Source organism: Episyrphus balteatus, chromosome 1, assembly GCF_945859705.1.
Source record: "Episyrphus balteatus chromosome 1, idEpiBalt1.1, whole genome shotgun sequence".
NCBI lineage: Eukaryota > Metazoa > Arthropoda > Insecta > Diptera > Syrphidae > Episyrphus > Episyrphus balteatus.
Window position 1 is genome coordinate 164,410,575 of NC_079134.1, and position 20,404 is coordinate 164,430,978.

The following is a 20,404-nucleotide window of genomic DNA, read 5'->3' on the forward strand; positions in this document are numbered from 1 at the left end:
ATTCCGCTCCGGATTTTTTACAATACTAATTTATAGTTAAGATTTCCAATTTTCACTGTTTTTTCCCAGTTTCAGCGTAAAATTTATTAACTTTTTCTGGGATTTTGTAAAATTGGCTGAAATGTTATTAATTTTCAACTAAAAACTAAATTTAGACTGAATTTTACCACATTCAGCAGAAAATGTATCCAATTTGACTGCAGAACTCGACTCAGAATTACAAATTTTGACCGATATCAACCATTTCTGGCCGCAAATTTATCAACTTCGCTAAAAACGTAACATTTTTGACTGAAAAATTACCAGTTTCGGCTGAAATCTTACAATTTTTGACTGAGTTTTACCAAATTCGCCTTAAACTACTATTTGGCTGCAATTATAAGTCGAAACTAGTTCGACTTATGTATAATTCGCAATTTTAGTTGAAAATTAAACATTTTCCACTTAAATTAACAAGTTTTGGGAAAAAATGTAGACAAGTTTCCATGGAGGCTTACGAGTTTCTATTTTCTGACTATTTTATACTCTTTTGTATTATAACTTCCTTTACAGATACAACACGTCCAATCCGTCAAGGAGAAGTACCAGGACGAGAATATATTTTCATTTCCCGCGAAAAAATGGAAGCTGATGTTTCAGCGGGGAAATTCATCGAACACGGTGAATATAAGGGCCATTTGTATGGTACATCTGCGGAAAGTGTCAAATCGATTGTTAACGCTGGATGTGTTTGTATTCTAAGTCCACACTATCAAGCCATCAAAGCTCTAAGAACTGTCCAACTGAAACCATTTATGATTCACATAAAACCCCCGAGTTTTGATGTGTTAAAAGAAACCCGAACAGCTTCTAGAGCGAAATCGACATTTGATGAGACCAATTCAAGAGGATTTACGGTTATTTACTTTTTTGCTGTTTATTTCTTGTATTTAAAAGGTTTCTAATCTTGATTTTTCTATTTTAGGATGAAGAATTCCAAGACATGGTTAAACATGGGGAACGTATTGATTTCCTTTATGGCCATTACTTTGATGAGGAAATCTTAAATGACGATCTAGCCACAGCTTTGGAAAAGCTTGTTAATTGTGTTCAACGTGCCGAAAATGAACCCCTCTGGGCACCAGCTTCTTGGGTTCAGTAAAAACAAAAAAAACCAAAGTAAAAAAAAAAACAAAAACTTAAAACGAAAAAAAAAATAATAGTATTTGGACTTTTCACAAGCCACACACATTCAATTTGTTATTATTATCAGGACTGTTTCCAATATAAAATTAATATTGTTGTAACAATATATGTTTCAATGTTAAACCAAAAAAAAAAAAATATAAACAAAACCAAAAACCTAAAACTTAAAAAAAAAATTCATAAAAAAATAAATCAATATAGCGCTCCATAACAACCTCATTGTCCAAGCATCCAGTGTCTCCATATTTAAAAATTCCAAAACATTTAAAAAAGCTTTGGATATTTTTTTACATAAAAAAAATTTTAAAAAAATTATTAGAAAAAAAAAGTAAAAATATAAATTATGTACCTTTGAAATGAAACAATAAATGATGTAAAGTATAATTCTTTAACATTAAAAAAAGAAATTGAATTAAAAACATAATTGAAAAACAAAAAATATGTCTTCATAAATTAAATGTATTTATTTAAACAAAAAACAAAAAAAAAAACTTTTAACAATATACAAACTCATTCAATGCCCTTTCGTCCTTATATCTCAAATACAAAACAAAAAACATTAAATAATAATATTCATATTGAAATAAAACAAGACATTAATAATTTTAATTATTAAAAAACATATAATTCACTATTTTAATTTTTAAACTTAATAAAAAAAATTGTAAACCAAAAATAAAAAACTATCTGTTATTGTTGATAATGTTAATTTACATTTAAGTTTAATTATTTTTTTTTTTTTTCAATTTATTATTTTGTAAAATCATCTTTAAAAACAAAACAAAAAAAAATTAGTAACAAAACAGTGTTCGTTATAGATTATTATTATTCTTTTGCCAAAATAAATATAAATTTTAAAAATGATCTACAATAAGTTTTGTTTATTACAGTAAGCAACAGAAATCGAAGAATTTTTGTGAGATATTTTTTGGATATGAAATTGTCAACCTACGATAGATGGTTAAAAAGTACCTGCCTACACTAATTTTTCTGCTTGCGATATACCTACAAAACAACTAAATCCCGAAAGATCGTAGACCCCAAACATTTACATTTACATTTAACTATTAGTGATTTGTAAAAAAGCAAAATTTGTATTAAGTGAGCGCTGCACTCATTTTTATTATTACTCTGAATCAACGGCGGATCTAGGGGGGGGCACGGGGGCACGTGTCCCCCCCAGAACTGGTTCATACTTAAAGCAAATAAAATTATAAGAGTTGTTAAAATATATGAATAATGTCAAAAAGAACTTGCGTGAAACTCTTGTCTATTTCTGACTGGAAATGCGAATTTTATTGTTTGTTGCATCGCTTTTCCATGAAAATCTCCACCCCACAAATAAATAAACGACTATTTGTTGGGTAAACACGCATTTAAAAAAAGTGAATTTTCTAAGTGTTTTTTTTTTAATTAAGTGATTTTGGTGAAAAATTTTGATATGGACATCGATAATCAAGGTATGAATGGTATTCTAAAAAAAATTTAACTGTATATGCAACTCTATTTTTATATATTATTTAACTGCTGGATATGTAGAACAAACTTGCATTTCAGAAGTTTGCCCAAGTTTGCATTTGCACCCCGAAAATAAGGACCCCTTGAAAAAAAACTCCTCAAAAGCGACCCTTACTTATAGATTTTTATAAATATTATTTTATCGAGAAAGTTTCTCCAGGGATACCTTTAAAAATATGTAAAAAAAAATAGTATTCCAAATTTCAAAAGAATCGGTGGAGTAGTTTTGAAGTTATGGGAGGGGCACCGGCTTTGAAAACATTAGTTAGTTAGGGAGAACGATTTGAAGTTTTGAACTGCACTAAAACGTTCGTAAGCGAAGTATTAAAATACTCATAACTTGGTTAATTTGGCTCAAAAGACCTACAGTTTGAACACAATATTCTTGAGATATAAACAAATTTTAATGCAAATAAAAAAAAAACTGTGTTTCCCGGGAAAAAGTATGTTTCAGTTTTTTTGTTATTCTTAGGAACTTTAATATTTATTAGAATGAAGTCTTTAGTATTTGACTAAAAACTACTAGGTCATTAAATAATGGTATAAATATGTCCATAATATTGCAAAATTTTATACAAAATCAATTAAAAAACGTACACATTTTTTTTCAAATTTTCTTCTTTAAAACTTTATTTCTCAAAAACTATTTAATGAAACAACTTAAGTCAAAAAATAAAATAAAGAATAGATTACTACTTTAATATAGCACAGGATTGTACGTGCATTTTATGATTTTTATATTTTTTTTCTCCCGTCTAATCGGTAGGTAAGTAGGTAAGCACTTAAGTGGGTTTTACTGTAACAAGAAAATGCAATTTTTTTTTTCCAAATAACTTTTTTGTCATTTGGTACCTACATATTTGATGTGGGAAATGTGCCAAAATATTTTTGGCCAGGTCTTAGACCAAAATACCGCACTGTGCGTCGTAAAAATTCGCTGCTTGTCAGTCAGTCGTATGATACTTCACTTTATTTCTAACTGTTCTGGCTGATTTTGCCAATCCGTCCCTTGTGCCCCCCCCCCCCCCCCCCCCCCAGAAAAAAATCCTGGATCCGCAACTGCTCTGAAGGGTCACTATGACGTTTTTGGCTAATGCAAATTGTTTACATCGATCATCCAATGCAGTGCATGTTGTTGGAATACAACATTTAAGAGCCAGTTAAGAAATTGTAAAAAAAATAGTTTATGATAAATTAAAGGCGATAAGAAAATGAACAATTTTAACTTTTACGGTAAACTTATTCTTTTTTAAATACTCTCTGCAACTAAAAAAAAAACAACAGAGTTTTAGTGATCTGTTTGTCTGTGTGCCTGATAAAAGTATTTGTGTTTACCGTAGCAAATAAGTTGAGCGCTTTTGATAAAAATTTAGAACCGGTGTCAACGATACCCGTCATTTCAACGAAAACTCTTTACAGAATTGTTTTCTGAAGAAATTATGAATTGACATGTAAAAACCAAATTTGAATAAAATTCACAATCTTGTCCCAAGGTATTCAAAAAATTGATTTAAAAAAAATTATAATATTTTTAGGTCCAATATAGTATTTGTTTTTGTTTTAATTTTCAAAATTTTAATATTAAAATATAACATAATTTTTCAATTTTTTTGATACGGACAAGTGAATTTGTTTTAAATTTAGTTTGTATCTACAATGGAAGCAGGAGCTTTTAAATACAAAAAGAATCATCAAAATCGGTTCACCCAGTCGAAACTTCTGAGGTAACAAACATACAAAAAAAAAAATACAGACGAATTAAGAACCTCCTTCTTTTTGATGTTGGTTAAAAAGAGTTCTTGACTATTTATCGATTAACAGGCAAGAGTTATAGAGTTCCATATAGATTTGAAAAAAAAATCTGCAAAAATTAGGGTTTTGAAAAAGTTAAATAAAAAAGTAATAACTAGATTGTCAGATAGCAAACAAAGAGTTCTATGCATTGTCTATCTAAAACTCTAGTCAGAATTCTATTTTCTAAATTAAAACAAATCTACGTTTTTAATGTTTTCCGAATGAAACTATTATTTGTACATTGCGATCATGTAATTCGACATTAAAAATACCCAAAAACAACGTTTTTGACATGTTTATATTAAAATATCTCAAATACCTAATATTCTATAGCAATTTTGACTTATGATTAGGACTAAGCACAGGAAATTTTTTTAAAAATAGGTAGGTAATGTATTTGAGATAAAACAAATTTTGGTGTTTTCCAATTTAGGTGGTTACTTTGCATGAACAATACTTTTGAAAATGTATGCTGAGCTTAAATGTTCAAAATTATGTACATATGTAATCAAAATGTTTAAAAAGCAATGTAGAAATTCCCAAAACTTGTTAAATAATTTCGTTACATATTGATTGAGATGAGAAGTTTACTTCTTTCGAAAATATGGTTCATGAACAACAAATTTTCAAAGTACCCCAATTCCAAAAAGTACGAACCCAAGCAAATTCTGGCCCCTGTAAGTTTTTTGAGTTCCTAATAAAATTTTTTTATAGATAGAGTTCTTGAGAAATGAAAAAATTGTGCCTAAACAAAATTACAATTCTAGAATTGAAAATCTTTAAATTTTATTTTTATAAATAAATCATAATTGAAAACATGTCATCAAAATTATTTAACACTATAAATGTCTGCAAGCCTCTGTGCTTCACGCCAACCAGTTTCCACTGCTCCATGAACTGTTGAAAAATGATGATCATTTGTAGCTTCGCCAGCAAACAAAACTACTGGTTTATTTTCAGAATTTACCAATGTACTTGCCAAATGAGCTGGTTTTGCATTAATCTTCTCTGCCTTGACCGTTGCATGAGAATAAGATCCTCTAAAATGTTTATTCGAATACCATGATGAAGTTGTAGAGTTAATTGGTTCAGGAATTTCCCATTTTAGAAATTTTCTCAATAAATACATACAGCCACTGATCACTTCTTCTCTTGGCAATGTTTCCATTAGCCTTGCATTGGGACCCACAATAACACCATTTAAAAGTTTTGGTTGATATTTGACTGTTACAAAAGTGAACATATCCTCCAACCAAGCACGGTTTGTGCCACGAATTTCTTTAAGATCCTCCTCACGCCACAATAATGCAAAACCTTCCCAATTCACTGGCCAGAATTCATTGGGAAATTCCAAAAACACCTTGTTGACAGTACCAAATCCTAATGTTTCAATAGCTTGAGTTTTTTTCTCTGGTAATTTTGGTTCGAACAAGCTTGAATGAAGTTCTTTTAAAACACCAAGTGACACTGTTACTATAACATGATCAGCTTCTTTTACTTCTCCATCTTCACACGTAACTAATACACCTCGATCACTCCAGATAATCTTCTTCACAGGTTTCCCCAATTCCACACGCTGATCTAGTACACCCAGCTTCTTGCTGTCAGTTGATTTCATTAGCAATTGTAAAAATCGCAGGTAACCCTTATCTTTCCAGTTTAATAGCTGATCTCCCTCGCTCTCCCAATTTTCATGATAGTCTCTCGTCGATATATCACTCAAACTATCAGCAGCGTCAATTGCATTTTCAAACTTTTGAAAATTATCAAAAAACTCTTTGCCAATATTTGTATCGATATCAGAATTCTCAGGCTTTTGTAGTTCTTGAAAGTATTTCTCTGTGATATATTCTTTCAATGAGCCCTTGAAATTTTTCATTTCCACTTCATTATCGATATGTTTATCGATGATATCTTGAAGACGTTTACTTGTAGCTTCTGGGAGAATATATTTGTTGGATCGGATAAAATTTTGTTTGCTAGCATATTCATCAGAGTGCTCCAAAAGATTCGGCTGTTGATTAGCCAAATCAAAAACAACATTATCCTTTTCCCCATGACACCATTGGGCTCCCATGTCAACAACATTATTTGCAAATGGAATAGTGTTGATACGACCTCCAATGCGATTTTCGGCTTCGAGTAAGGTGACTTTTTGAAATCCAAGTTCTAGAAGTTTGGTAGCAGCGGCTATGCCTGATGGGCCTGAGCCAATGACTATTATTTTTGCACTGTTCATTGTCTCGTTGCTTTCGTTGATATAAATCGAAAACTAAGTAGTTGCATTGATTGGTTTCAATTATTTATATATTGTGCAAAAAGTTCTCTGCTATCTATCTACAATGTCAGGGCCGTCAATGATAACAGACCAAAAGTTGTGGTTGATAAGATAGTTACAAAAGTGGAATACCTATACAAACTTAGCCTATTTAAATTGTAAATACATACAAAATACCAATATTTTTATAGTTGTATTTTGATAGTTAAAATGCCTTTCGCCATAAATAATAACATAACAAGATGAAAAGCTTCTTTTCAAATAAAAATGGCAACAACATTCTGCAAAGGCTTGTGAGGTACTTTTAAATGAGCACTTTCATAGAATACATTTTCTAACAGATGAAGGAGTATACCCGACATCAAAGAAATAGAAAAGCGGTTGGTCCCATCGAAATAACCATAAGTTCCGAAAAAAAGATGAGGAACATCGGGTTAAGATGGTTCACGTCAGTGGCGTAGATAGGGGGGGGGATCAGGGGGATATATCCCCCCCATTGGGATCGATAATTGTGCAGTATAAACAGTCATGAATAAATAAGTTGAAGAAGCGCACTTTGAAAAAAAAAACGCTATGGATTTCGAGTTCTTGATTAGCTTAAAGGTTATAACTTATAAATATGGTTTACCAACTTTCGTTGCCATTAAGTCGGTGTTTCAAAGAGTGAATTTAGACTTGGTCCAAGCAATGGAGCTCGCTAAAGATTTAAGGGATCAACTAAAAATTAAACGGGCAGAAGACGACTCATTTTTGAAAGTTTTTTGTATATGGGAAAAATTAGCTGAAATCCTTGACATAGGCGTTAAACATAAGAGAATAGTGAAGCGACAAAAGAATCGTTCGAACCCTTCGGTTCAAAGTACAGTAAAGAATATTTTCGTGTTACTTTTTTCAATCTTTTTCTCGATTTCTATGTAATGGGCCTTGGAGAAAAATGTACAAACCATGAAAACACACTAGAAGGGTTTCCGGTTCTTTCTAAGGATTCTTCGTCTGAAATAGACAAAGCAGCTAAAAAATTTAATGAAACTGTTGAGTTTTACCAAAAACTAGACCACATAAAATAGAACGAAAACAATAAGATTTCCTTATAGTTTTGATCCAAGAAGGAAATATTATTTAAACAATCGGGATTTCCTAATTGTTTTACCGACTTCCAAAAAGGAGGAGTTATTCAATTCGTCTGTACTTTTTTTTTGTGTTTGTCACCTCATAACTTTGGACCGAGTGAACCAATTATGATAATTCTTTTTGTAGATATTGAAAAGCTGGTGCCTGTTCAGTACCATTAGAAAAACCATAAAACCCAGTTTTGATCCATGGAAGTCGGTTTTGTTTTTTTAATAAAAAAAAATACGATCATGTACGGAATCACCTATTCCAACTTACTATAGAAATATTGGTCACAATTTTTGTTCTAGAGCCAAGTTGAAAAAAATATGAAATTTTTACAAAAAATTTTGAAAGATTTTGTACATGAAAATAATAAGAAATCTCTATGGAAAAACCTTATTAATTGTTGATATTAATAAGGTTTCTTCATAAAACAGTTCAATAAGGAAACCTGTTGGTATTTAGGTGGTCCTGGTCATATTTTTCTCTGTGTGAAGAATTAAAAACTCAGAAAAGATATTTGATCAGAAGGAAAAATACTTCCTCTATGAACTCATTGAAAGCGCTCGAAAGCTGCACCGAAAAAAGTTGTCCTGGTATTTATATTTTATTAAAGATATTAGCTACACTGCTGGTTTCTACGTCAACTACCGAAAGAACTTTCTCCAATTTAAAGAGAATAGAAACAATACAAAGAAGCATTATTAAAACTTAAAAAAAAATTTGCGAACTAGATCTATCCACCCCCTTAGCAAAAAGCTATCTACGCCACTGGTTCACGTACGTTAGCTCCAACCTTTTCAAAGGTGACAGAATCACGAATTCACGAATGTAGTGGCTATGTAGTCGAATTTCAGCGACCTTTTGGAATGCGAATTTGCACTACAAAGCTAGTCAACCGTGAACTGTCATTTTTTGACAGATGAAAACATATGAAATAAAATAAATTTGTGTTTTGGGTGGTTTAAAAACTTTTTCCTTTCATAATTCATATTTAAATACTGCAAGATTATATCATTTTGAATGCTTTTTTCATCAATTTCACAAAAAAATTAAATTAAATACAATTGTTTCCACCAAACAGAGAAATATTAATTTAACTTTGAAAGTCGAAATTTGTATACTATAATTTCTTGTGCTTAATCTTTTAAGGGGTAATAACACTTTGTAGCCACGAAATCGTTTCACCATTTTCATCAGTGTATAATACAAATGAGAAACATTATTTTCTTTTATAGTTTGTTTAAATATATCAGAATAGGCTAATGTTAAATTTGTAATGATGTGAAATTTTGTAAATGGCAGCGTAATTCAGGATGATGGCAAAATCCTGTGCTCCCATCAGGCGACCAACTTACTCTTACAGTTTTTAACCGATTGGGCTGAAATTTTGTTTGGAGCTTAACAATACTATTCTCCAGTGAAGTACGTAGAATTTTTTTTTAATATCGAATTTCCTACAATTTTCTTTTAATTTTAATTTGCAATAATTTTTTTTTAATGCAAAATATTTTTTTTTTGAAATAATTTTTTTTTAAATTTATTTGCAGTAAAAATTTTTTTTATGCAAAATATTTTTATTTGCAATACAAATTTTATTTTCAATGCAGATATTTTTCAGTTGCAATAACATTTTTTTTAATGCAGATTTATTTATTTGCAATAAATATTTTTTTTAATGCAATTATTTTTCAGTTGCAATTAATTTTTTTAATGCAATTTTTTTTTTTTCAGTTGCAACAAATATTTTTTTTTATTTCAAATGCATTTTTTTTTTTTTTTCAATTCATATTTTTACAACTCTGTAGGTACTTCACACTCCTATGCACTTTTGTTTAATTTTTAAAATCATACCATGAAAATTTTATTTAAAAAAATCAAGCTACAGAAAATTATTAACTGGCAATACTAACCAGATATACAAATCTTAAAGCTTTTTCAATACTGAATAAACGCAAGCTATTTTCCACTTATCAGCTTGCTCACAGCTGATCATTAGGTATGAAGAATTGATATTGACAACAAAGTCAATTTGTTTACATGAACTTATCTCTCCCCCAATAAAATTAAAGCTTTCTACCCATGATATACATAGCTATAGCAAATAGCGACAAGTGCTTTTGAAGAGAAAATATTTTTTTGTTTTTGTATAGAGAATTGTGGGTAGAAATAAATAAAAAAAAAATATACACAAATTAGTTCACTAATGCATTGCTATTCCTAATCTAATAGAGAAAACAAGTGGTATACAGAATATTTGATATTTTTTGATAACTAAATTTAGATAGGAACATTATTTAATAAAAGATTAATAAATTTTCTGTCAAAGATAAGTTAACGAAATAAAGCTGCTGATAAATTTGTGCGAATATTTCATCAAATTAAAAACCATTTAACGATTGAACTCAACAATCGTAACAAGTTTTTTTAGTTTAAACTTATTTTTCTATTGCACTTATACAAAATGTCAGGTTTTGATTTAAAAAGTCTCGAAGACTCTTTGGCAAAGCACATTCCAGAAAATGAACTTAAAGAAGTAAAACGTATTATTTATGGACGATCTGATGAGTAAGTTTATAAGCTATTTGTGGTAGAAGATAATTACATTTTATTTATTTTGGATTGTTTCTAGTCATGAATTGGAAATACCTGCAAATGCAAAGAAAATTTCAGAAGAGAATAATTTTGAAATCAAGGCGTTTTCTTTCCCTGCCAAAAAAGAAGACTTAAGACAATCGCGTTTGGTTCGAATCGGTGCTATACAAAATAGTATTGTTCTTCCAACAACTGATCCTATCGAAAAGCAACGTAAAGCTATTTATGATAAAGTTGTGACAATCATTAAGGCAGCTGGCGAGGCTGGAGTTAACGTCCTTTGCACTCAAGAAGCATGGAGTAAGTAACAAAATAATATTTCTAATTTCTGTTGTACCTTTGAAAAGGTCAGTTAGATGAAGTTTACCTCAGAAGCGGGTGTTAAGTGATTTCACTATTGAAAACAAGGTGGCGCCACTGTGAAAATTTCAAAATTGCAATTGTATACCCAGTGCTATTTTGCATAAGTTGAAACAGTACTTTAAGTTATTAGTTAACTCGGATTTAAGTCGGATTTATTTAATTTAGGTGAAAGGGTATTTTTTCGAAGAGACCGTAAAATGTTTAACGGGTCCCAAAAATCCAATAAATCATTTTATTTTTGGTAACGATGACGAATAGCAACGCGAATCATGGCTTTTTGGGATTGATTACAGATTTTACGGTCTCTTCGAAAAAAACACCCTTTCACCTAAATTTTTTTTGTGAAAACTCCTTAAAAACGTTTTTACCAAATTTCATTAGGGTGGCTTATCAATTTTGTTTTCACTCAAAAAAACACCCTTTTAACCATGATATTCTTATAGAAACTTTAGATTCTTGTTTCTAATCTCAAAAATACCAAACATAATTGCTGAATTTTGAAAGGATACCCCTATTATTACTTACTTTTTCCAATATACCCACCTAAAAAAACACCCTTTCACATGAAAAAAATGTATAGACTTCTTTAATTCGTAGTTCCCATGGGAAAGACAACATTTTTAATAAATTTCGTAAGGGTACCTTTTATACCATTGATTTTATTGGACTTATCGCAGATTTTCTTTGTTTCCCAAAAAAAAAAACACCCTTTCAAATAAAAAAAATTTGATAGACTACTTAAATTCTTGGTGAATGAAACATTTATAAAATTTTCATTGGTGTAAAATTTTGTTCAAAGTTTTTGTGGCACTTATTCCGGATTTCTTCATTTCTTAAAAAAAAAAAAAACACCCTTTCGCTCAAGATAATTTTGTAGACTCTGTTGATTCTAGTTTTTATGACAAACAAAACTTTTTCACCAAGTTTAAAAAATTAACAAATTTATGTCAGCTGTTATGATACCTTTCTTACATAAGACATAATTCAACCCATAAAAAAAACACCCTTTCACCAAAATATTTTTAAGAACTTTTTGAACCTTTATCAGAACCTTCAAACATCAGTGTTGACTTTTTTTATTCTTGGATCTTATCCCAAAAGCAAACTTTTTACCAAGTTTGAGGAGTGTAATATTTTTGTTTAATGCCTTTTTATTTTACCTGTACATAGAGAAGAATATGACCCGCTAAAAACTAACAGATTGCCATATTGTTTTAACGTCCATACATTTCATTAGGAAATCTTATTAAAATCAACGATTAATAAGGTTTTTTTAAGGAGATTTCTTATTATTTTTATAGAGAAAATCTTATTAAAATTTGACTGAAAAGTTGATTTTTTTTTGCAAGTTAGCACTAGAACAAAAATCGCGATCAATATTTTCATGGCAGGTTGGTTCAGGTGGTAAGGTGTGCGACTAATGATTTGAAGTCTCCAGTTCGATTCCCAGCCTGGTCATCGTTTTTTCAATTTTTTGCAGAATTTAAAACAATAAGGAAAACCCGATTGTTTTAAAAAGGTTTCCTTCTTGGATGAAAACCATAGAGAAATCTTATTGTTTTTGTTCTATTTTATGTGGTCTATTTTTCTCTGTGTACCAACACCAAATTCTGAAGAAGATTTGGAAAAAAACCAAGATATTAAACAATATGACCAAACTAAAAATTTTTTGTTTATTTTATTTTTACAGCAATGCCCTTTGCCTTCTGTACTCGAGAGAAATTCCCCTGGTGCGAGTTCGCCGAAGAAGCCGAAACAGGCCCTACCACCAAATTACTATCCGAATTGGCCAAAGCTTACAATATGGTCATAATCTCATCAATTCTCGAACGTGATACAAATCATGGTGACACCATTTGGAATACAGCTGTTGTAATATCAAATAAAGGTCGTTATTTGGGTAAACATCGTAAAAACCACATTCCTCGTGTTGGTGATTTCAATGAATCCACTTATTACTACGAAGGCAACACTGGTCATCCAGTTTTTGAAACTGAATTTGGTAAAATTGCCATCAACATTTGCTATGGTCGTCATCATCCACAAAATTGGATGATGTTTGGTCTAAATGGAGCTGAAATAGTTTTCAATCCTTCAGCAACAGTTGGTCAACTAAGTGAACCGTTGTGGGGTATTGAGGCTAGAAATGCAGCTATTGCTAATAGTTATTTTACGGTAGCTATTAATCGTGTTGGAACGGAAGAGTTTCCAAATGAATTTACATCTGGTGATGGAAAGAATGCACATAAGGAATTTGGTCCGTTTTATGGATCATCTTATGTTGCAGCTCCTGATGGCTCAAGGACACCGGTAATAAAATACATTTTCTTCCACTTTTCCAATAATTATTTAATATAAATTTTTTTATGTGTAGGGTCTTTCAAGAAGTAGCGATGGACTATTGATTGCTGAAGTTGATTTGAATCTGTGCCGACAAGTTAAGGACTTTTGGGGATTCCGAATGACACAACGACTACCCATGTATGCAGAATCCTTTGCAAAGGCATCGGAATTGGATTTTAAGCCACAAATTATTAAAGAATAAAAGTTTTAAAAAGTTTACACAAAACTTTAATTTTGTAGGTTTTTAAATTCCCATTAGGAGTAAATTCAGTATTCAATCAGTGCGATTTGTGAGATTGAAAAACTTTTAAGATAGTGAGTATTTTAAGTTCAAAAATTGCATTTCCTCAGAGCTTAGATCAAGTTCCGATTTTCATGATTTTTCTTATAATATTGTGAAGCTTTTTACTTTTTCTAAGGTAAGCTCAGTGTTTTTCAGAATTCTTCTCAAAGAAGCCACAAAACTTGGGCCTTTTACTTTATATACTTATTGGGTAATAGTAATTTTATTTATTTTTTAGGGTTTTATTTGAACAGTATCACAATGTTTTAATCAGGGAAATACATTTTTTCCGGAAACAAATTTGCTATGCTAAGACTCACTGTGAACTGTAAGAATTAAGGAGAAAAATACTATGGAAATATAATCTCTACTTTTTCTATTTCAATTTTTTGTTCATAAAACTTTTTATTGGCTTATTACATTAAATTTATAATTCATTAGAACCAACATGAAATCTAGAATCCGGTTCAGCTTTTATACAAATCAGCCAATCTTTTCGCTTCCCTCCATCCAGTTTCAATAGCCCCATGAACAGTTGAAAAATGATGATCACTGGTTGCCTCACCAGCAAATAAAACAAGTGGTTTCTTTGTAGAACTCTCCAAAGGACTTGCCAAATCACTTGGTTTTGCATTAACTTCTTCCGCCCTCACCGATTGATATGAATATGATCCTCTAAAATTCTCATTTTTATACCATCCTGTTGTCTTAAAATTGACCGGCTTTGGAATATCCATTTCAAGGAATCGCTTCAAAATATACATACTTCCTTCATATATTTCATCATCTGTTAAAGTCTCCATGTGACGTGCATTAGCACCAACAACCCAACCACTTAATATTCTAGGCTGATGAGCTACTCGATAGAATCCATAAACATCTTCCAACCATGCTCGATTAGTACCACGGATTTCTGCAAGATCTTCTTCACGCCACAATGTCGAAAAACCATTCCAATTATTTGGCCAAAATTGAGTAGAAAATTCAAGGAAAATCTTATTAACAGTACCAATGCCCATCGTTTCAATGGCACGAATTTTCTCCACTGGTAATTTTGGATGAAATAAGGTTGAGTGCTTATCCTTAAGAACTCCAAGTGACACTGTTACAATAACATGATCAGCTTCAAATATCTCACCATCTTTACACTGAACTTGAATCTTGCTACCGTCTTCATTCCAACTAATCTTGTTCACCGATTTTCCCAGCTTAATTCGTTTATCAAGAACTCCCAATGCATTGCTTTCGTTCGATTGCATCATAACACGTAGAATTGAATGATAACCCGTCTCCTTCCAGGTCAATGCTTGATCACCCTCGCATTCTGAATATTCAAGAAAACCTTTAGCTGACAAATCATTAACTGTTTCACATCCATCAACTGAATTTTCGTATCTCTTAAAATGTTCCAATAACTCTTTGGCAATTGCAGGATCAATGTCAGAATTCTCAGGTGCCTTGAGAGCTTCAAAATATTTCTCATCGATATAGTCACCAACAGAGCCCTTGTAGGTTAAAAGATCAGTGTTTGCAGTGACTTCAACGATATTATCGATGATTGATTTAAAACGTTCTAGCAACTTTATCGGAACTATTTCCTTATTGGAACGGATGCATTGGAATAGGTAAAAGTTGTCTTCCGTGTGAGCTACAAGATTATGCTTGCTAGCCATCTCATAAACAACATTATCCTTCTCGCCATGACACCACTGAGCTCCTAAGTCAACGACGTTATCAGCAAATGGAATGGTGTGGATTCGACCACCAATACGATCTTCGGCTTCAAGCAAAATTACGTCTTGAAAACCATATTCTAAGAGCTTTGTTCCAGCAGCTATTCCCGATGGCCCTGTGCCAATAACAATCACTTTTGTAGTATTCATTGTTAATTCTAAAGTTGAATTGATACTGATTTGGCATTTCAAAATATTGTGCAGTTTATAAAGGCTTTTAAGTCACGAGACAGATATAGGCCAAGGCTACTAAACCTACCTTAAGTGATAATGTAAGTAACCGCAAGTAGTTTATCATTTGCGGTTTTAGTTTGATAGTTTGTAAATAGTTCGTAATTCAAGAAACTACCAGCGAACAAAAGCTGTCCCAGATACATTTTATTGCAAATTGTAACCCTTTAAACAATCTTGAAGTAAAAATGCATTAAAACTAGAAATCTAATCAAGCTCTGTTTGGTCATTTTCTTTATCAGTTTTTATCAATAGCCTTGACCTTTTTCTTTCTCAGCTGCAAACTGTATAAATACCATTCAGGCTTACGCACCTTTGTATTGTTCAACTATTAACAGAAGTAAGAAGTCCTTTTTTGAAACATTTTCGTAATGAAGAACGCAAGAATAGTTATCATTGGCACAGGTCCAGCAGGCATTGCAGCTGCTACAAAACTCCTAGAACTTGGATTTGAAAAAGTCACCTTGCTTGAAGCTGAGAATCGTATTGGAGGTCGAATTTACACCATTCCATTTGCTGCTAACGTTGTTGATCTAGGAGGTCAGTGGTGTTATGGTCAGAAAGACAATGTTGTGTATGAGTTGGTAAAAGACGAGAACCTTGTCGAACACTCTAGGGAAGAAATGCAGAAATTTATGTTTATTCGTTCGAACAAAAGACTGATTTGCTATAATTTAATGGATCGTTTGAAAGCTATTTACGAAAATATTCTAGAAGGTGGTAAAAACGAAATGTTAACTTATAAAGGTTCCGTGGGTAAATTCGTTACTGATAAATTCTTCAAAGCTTTAGAGAAGCCAGAAAACTCTGATATCAACATGACGTCAGCAAAACAGATATTTGAAAGTTTCAAGAAAATGGAAAATTCTTCAAATGCAAGTGATACACTGGATGAACTTTCAGCCAAGGGTATACACGAATATTGGGATTGTGAAGGTGATTTGTGGATGAATTGGAAGGAGAAGGGTTATCTTCGATTTTTGCAATTTCTCATGAAATCAACTGAAACCAATGAATTGGGAATGCTTGATCAGAAAGTGAAGTTGGGAAAACAGGTGGAAAAGATCACTTGGTCAAGGGAACCAATTCAAATTAAATGCAAAGATAATGAAATTATTGAAGCTGATCATGCTATTGTTACAGTGTCTTTGGGAGTTCTTAAAGAAAAGCACTCAAAACTGTTTGAACCTCAACTGCCAGCAGAAAAGATTCGTGCAATTGAAACTATTGGATTTGGAACTATCAATAAAATGTATTTGGAGTTTCCTGATCAATTTTGGTATGAACGAGAAGATTGGCCTGGTTTTACGATTGTGTGGCGTGATGAAGAATTAGCAGAAATTCGTGGTACAAGTCAAGCTTGGTTGGAAGATGTTATTGGTTTTTATCCAGTCGTTCATCAACCAAAGACCTTATGCGGTTGGATGATTGGTCCTAATGGACGCTATATGGAAACTCTGCCAGAAAAAGAAGTTATTGATGGATGTATGTTTCTATTGAGGAAATTTCTTTATTGGAAAATCTCTGAACCAGTGGCTTTTAAACGAAGCACATGGTCTTCGAGTGAAAATTTCAGAGGATCTTATTCCTTCCAATCGGTTAAAGCAGAGGAAGCAAATGCAAAACCTAGTGATCTTGCAAGTCCATTGACAAAATCCGTTGATGACAATAAACCGATCGTTTTGTTTGCTGGAGAAGCTACTAGCTATCATCATTATGGGACTGTACAAGGAGCCGTTGAAACTGGTTGGAGAGAAGCAAAGAGACTTGCAGATTTGTATGTCGATAGTAACAATAAATTAGAGTAGTTTAAAGAAGGCTATGATTGTCTCTATTTTGAAAAGCTTTTTGATCAATTATTGTTTCTATTAAAATTACTCTTAATAATTTGCATTTTTTTCAAAGAAATTTATTTAAAATAAAAGAAGTATCTACATATTTAAATCCTTGCAATTTTGTATTCAGACTTAGGAATCAGGTAAATTCTCCTTCGCACCAAATGTGTTTATTTCTTTACAGCCGATTTTAGACCTATACTTATTCAATGCCGGATCATCGTTTTGATAAGATTAAGGTAAGTTTTATTCCTGAAATGGTTTTTTAGACAATTTAGACTTATCGTTAACTTTCATTAACTCTTTCAAAATTTGCATGGGTTCGAGTCCTTATGTCGTCGGTGGAAAATTGGCGACATGGCGACATTGCGACAAGGCGACAAAGCGAAATGGCAACATAATGACATGGCGACATTGCGACATGGCGACAAGGCGAAGGTGTATACTTAACTATCTAAAACATTATATTCTTCATTGTGTTAACTTGTTTTTTTTTTCAATTTTTATAGTTTAAAGCTTATTTAAATTTCCAACTGTAATGTTACTTGAGACTGATAGCGTTTTGAAATTTATGAAAACTTATCAGTTCCAACACTCTTTAAAACAATAAACTAGTTTTATTTCCGGAATTTTATTATTAGTCAATATTTTAATATCTTGATTAATTTTTTTTAAACTAGGTAAAAGATTCCATTACATTAACATACAACTTTAATCATATTAAATTTAGTTCTTAGATAAAATTTAATCAATCTTATCAAAATTCTTAAAAAATATTTTAATATAAATGAATCATTATTAAACGCCAGCATTATCGAACGATTTCCTTGAGATTTCCAGATATTTTAAGTTCAAACTATATTCTTTTCTACTTCTTAGTTAGATTTACATGTACAAATGGAACCAGAAGTTACCAATATTGTTTTTAATAAATCTAGTAGCCTCTGGTAGATCATTAAGACCTTCGACTTAGCGCTTAAAGTCTTTAAAGTAGTCTTACAACTGTGACTTTGGTGCCCCATTATTATAAAAGTCCGCCAATCTCTGTGCCTCACGCCATCCAGTTTGTACTGCTCCATGCACTGTAGAGTAATAATGATCACTTGTAGCTTCTCCAGCAAAAAGAACAACTGGTTTCTGATGTGAATCTTTTAATGGACTCGCCAAATCACTTGCCCACGTATCTTCTTTTTCAGCCATTACTGATCGATATGAATATGAACCACGGAAGTTTTCATTTGAAAACCAAGTTGATGGTTTAATACTCACAGGTGTAGGAACCTGCCATTTGAGGAATTTTCTTAAAAGGTACATACAACCACTTAGTAATTCATCCTCCGGCAGGGTTTCAATATGGCGTCCAGTTTTTCCAACAGCCCATCCAGTTAAAATTCTAGGTTGGTAACTGACCTTATAGAATCCAAAAATATCCTCTAACCAGGCACGATTTGTTCCTCGTATCTCATCAAGGTCTTCTTGTCTCCACAATAGAGCAAAACCATTCCAATCATTTGGCCAAAATTGCTCAGGAAATTCTATGAAGATTTTATTAACAGTTCCGAAACCAATGCTTTCGATCGCACGAACTTTTTGTATTGGCAACTTTGGATTAAAAAGTTTCGAGTGTTTTTCCTTCAGAACTCCCAAAGATACTGTTACTATAACATGATCAGCTTCGATAATCTTATTATTTCCACAGTTTACTTCAATCTTTCCATTATTCCAACTTATTTGATTGACCGGTGTTCCCAAAAGTACGCGCTTGTTTAATACTCCCAGTTCATTACCCATTTTCTCAGAATTCAGCAATAACTGTATGAGCTTCGTAAAGCCTTTGTCCTTCCAGTTCAATTGCAGGTCACCTTCACAATTCCAATATTCAAGATATCCCTTGCCAGACACATCACTCAACGAATCAGAAGATTCATAGGAATTTTCAAACTTCTCATAGAATTCAAAGAATTCTTTTGCTATTTTTTCATCAATATCCGAGTTTTCAGACCGCTGTAGTTCTTCAAAGAAAAATCGGGATATGTAACTCCCCAAAGATCCATTATATTCTTTGAGGTCCGATTTGTGTGTCCCTAAACCTTCATGAACAATTCCCATTAATCGTTGAGTTACTTCTTCTGGTAGAATTTCTCCGTTTGAACGAATGCATTCATAATTTTGGTAGACATCTCCAGTTGATTCTAAAAGATTGTGCTTATTAGCCAGTTCAAAAACGATGTTGTCTTTCTCGCCATGACACCATTGTGCTCCTAAATCTATGACATTATCACCAAAGGGTATTGTATGTATTCGACCACCGATACGATTTTCAGCTTCGATAACCAACACCTTTTGGAAGCCAAGTTCAAGGAGTTTTGTTGCGGCTGCAATGCCCGAAGTTCCAGCTCCGATTATTACAATTCTTGCAGTATTCATGATTAATTTGATGTTATTAGAAAATAGTCAGAAAAATTGGAATTTCCGCTCAATTTTTGAATGAAAACCGTTTAAACTAAATAACTTGGCTAAATTACCAACTTCGAGTGCTTGCTTTGATAACTTTTTGTAGAATTTGAACATTTCTCATGTATTTACATCCCAAGAGGCGTCTAAAAACTGAGTAAAATGACGTCAGAAATTGATTGATTATTACTGATTACTAAAAAATAATTCACTGTAATCTGGGCTATTTTGGGATAGGTAAACAAATTTAGTAATAAAATTGTATCGGTGTTCTTAAATACCAATTTCTGCTCAAGATAATAGCCACTTAATAGTACTAATTTATTTATTATTAAACGGTAACTGATATGCAAAAAAGTATTATCTCAATAGAAATCTTGGTGTTTGTGAAATTTTTTTCCATACAAAGAAAGGTTTTATCAATTCAAAATAAGATTTGAAATTTAGATAAAGCTTTTTCGGAATATGTATGATTACTTATTTAGCTTGCCAGTCAACTTAAGGCGCCGAGTTTATAGTTTATTGAGTGCATTTGAAACGAAGAACAAACAATACATGCATCCTTGTTGGAGCAGCTAACCAACTCACTCCTACTATTAAATGTAGAATAATTTTTTTGATAATAGCCTTGCAAAACGTTTTTTTATTTCTTATTATTCAAAAACGTACAACAAATTTA

The 20,404-nt window shown here is 31.8% G+C and overlaps 6 protein-coding genes across 11 annotated transcripts in view; 3 read left to right on the forward strand and 3 right to left on the reverse strand.

Annotated features, from left to right (window-relative positions):
* LOC129921277 (MAGUK p55 subfamily member 7) overlaps nt 1-1,177 on the forward strand; it is a 42,102-nt gene extending 40,925 nt beyond the window's left edge. For all 6 annotated transcript variants that reach the window (XM_056003020.1, XM_056003021.1, XM_056003025.1 and 3 more), the window contains 2 exons: nt 553-896; nt 965-1,177. In XM_056003020.1, coding sequence (XP_055858995.1) covers nt 553-896; nt 965-1,141 — 521 coding nt within the window. In that variant the 3' untranslated portion in view covers nt 1,142-1,177. The remainder of the gene's footprint in view (nt 1-552; nt 897-964) is intronic.
* Nucleotides 1,178-5,258: 4,081 nt separating this feature from the next.
* LOC129906866 (spermine oxidase-like) lies at nt 5,259-6,785 on the reverse strand. Its single transcript, XM_055982821.1, has one exon. The coding sequence runs from the start codon at nt 6,734-6,736 to the stop codon at nt 5,327-5,329; it is 1,410 nt and encodes a 469-aa protein (XP_055838796.1). The 5' UTR covers nt 6,737-6,785; the 3' UTR covers nt 5,259-5,326.
* A 3,355-nt stretch (nt 6,786-10,140) lies between these two features.
* Nucleotides 10,141-13,391, forward strand: LOC129906799 (beta-ureidopropionase). The gene is made up of 4 exons (XM_055982723.1): nt 10,141-10,456; nt 10,521-10,783; nt 12,537-13,156; nt 13,221-13,391. The coding sequence occupies exons 1-4, from the start codon at nt 10,353-10,355 to the stop codon at nt 13,389-13,391; spliced, it is 1,158 nt and encodes a 385-aa protein (XP_055838698.1). The 5' UTR covers nt 10,141-10,352.
* A 548-nt stretch (nt 13,392-13,939) lies between these two features.
* On the reverse strand, nt 13,940-15,355 carry LOC129911984 (spermine oxidase-like). Its single transcript, XM_055990055.1, has one exon. The coding sequence runs from the start codon at nt 15,353-15,355 to the stop codon at nt 13,940-13,942; it is 1,416 nt and encodes a 471-aa protein (XP_055846030.1).
* Nucleotides 15,356-15,777: 422 nt separating this feature from the next.
* Nucleotides 15,778-17,380, forward strand: LOC129905307 (spermine oxidase-like). Its single transcript, XM_055980757.1, has one exon. The coding sequence runs from the start codon at nt 15,808-15,810 to the stop codon at nt 17,242-17,244; it is 1,437 nt and encodes a 478-aa protein (XP_055836732.1). The 5' UTR covers nt 15,778-15,807; the 3' UTR covers nt 17,245-17,380.
* A 698-nt stretch (nt 17,381-18,078) lies between these two features.
* On the reverse strand, nt 18,079-19,916 carry LOC129906438 (spermine oxidase-like). Its single transcript, XM_055982217.1, has one exon. It carries the CDS (start codon nt 19,696-19,698, stop codon nt 18,268-18,270), a length of 1,431 nt encoding a protein of 476 aa, XP_055838192.1. The 5' UTR covers nt 19,699-19,916; the 3' UTR covers nt 18,079-18,267.
* Between the last annotated feature and the right edge of the window lie 488 nt (nt 19,917-20,404).

Bases quoted from the DNA above. Each gene is read 5' to 3' on its own strand.
- LOC129906866 (XM_055982821.1), bottom strand. From the start codon at position 6,736: ATGAACAGTGCAAAAATAATAGTCATTGGCTCAGGCCCATCAGGCATA.
- LOC129906799 (XM_055982723.1), top strand. From the start codon at position 10,353: ATGTCAGGTTTTGATTTAAAAAGTCTCGAAGACTCTTTGGCAAAGCAC. The intron at 10,784-12,536 runs GTAAGTAACAAA...TTATTTTTACAG, and splicing joins TTGCACTCAAGAAGCATGGA to CAATGCCCTTTGCCTTCTGT. The intron at 13,157-13,220 runs GTAATAAAATAC...TTTTATGTGTAG, and splicing joins CTGATGGCTCAAGGACACCG to GGTCTTTCAAGAAGTAGCGA.
- LOC129911984 (XM_055990055.1), bottom strand. From the start codon at position 15,355: ATGAATACTACAAAAGTGATTGTTATTGGCACAGGGCCATCGGGAATA.
- LOC129905307 (XM_055980757.1), top strand. From the start codon at position 15,808: ATGAAGAACGCAAGAATAGTTATCATTGGCACAGGTCCAGCAGGCATT.
- LOC129906438 (XM_055982217.1), bottom strand. From the start codon at position 19,698: ATGAATACTGCAAGAATTGTAATAATCGGAGCTGGAACTTCGGGCATT.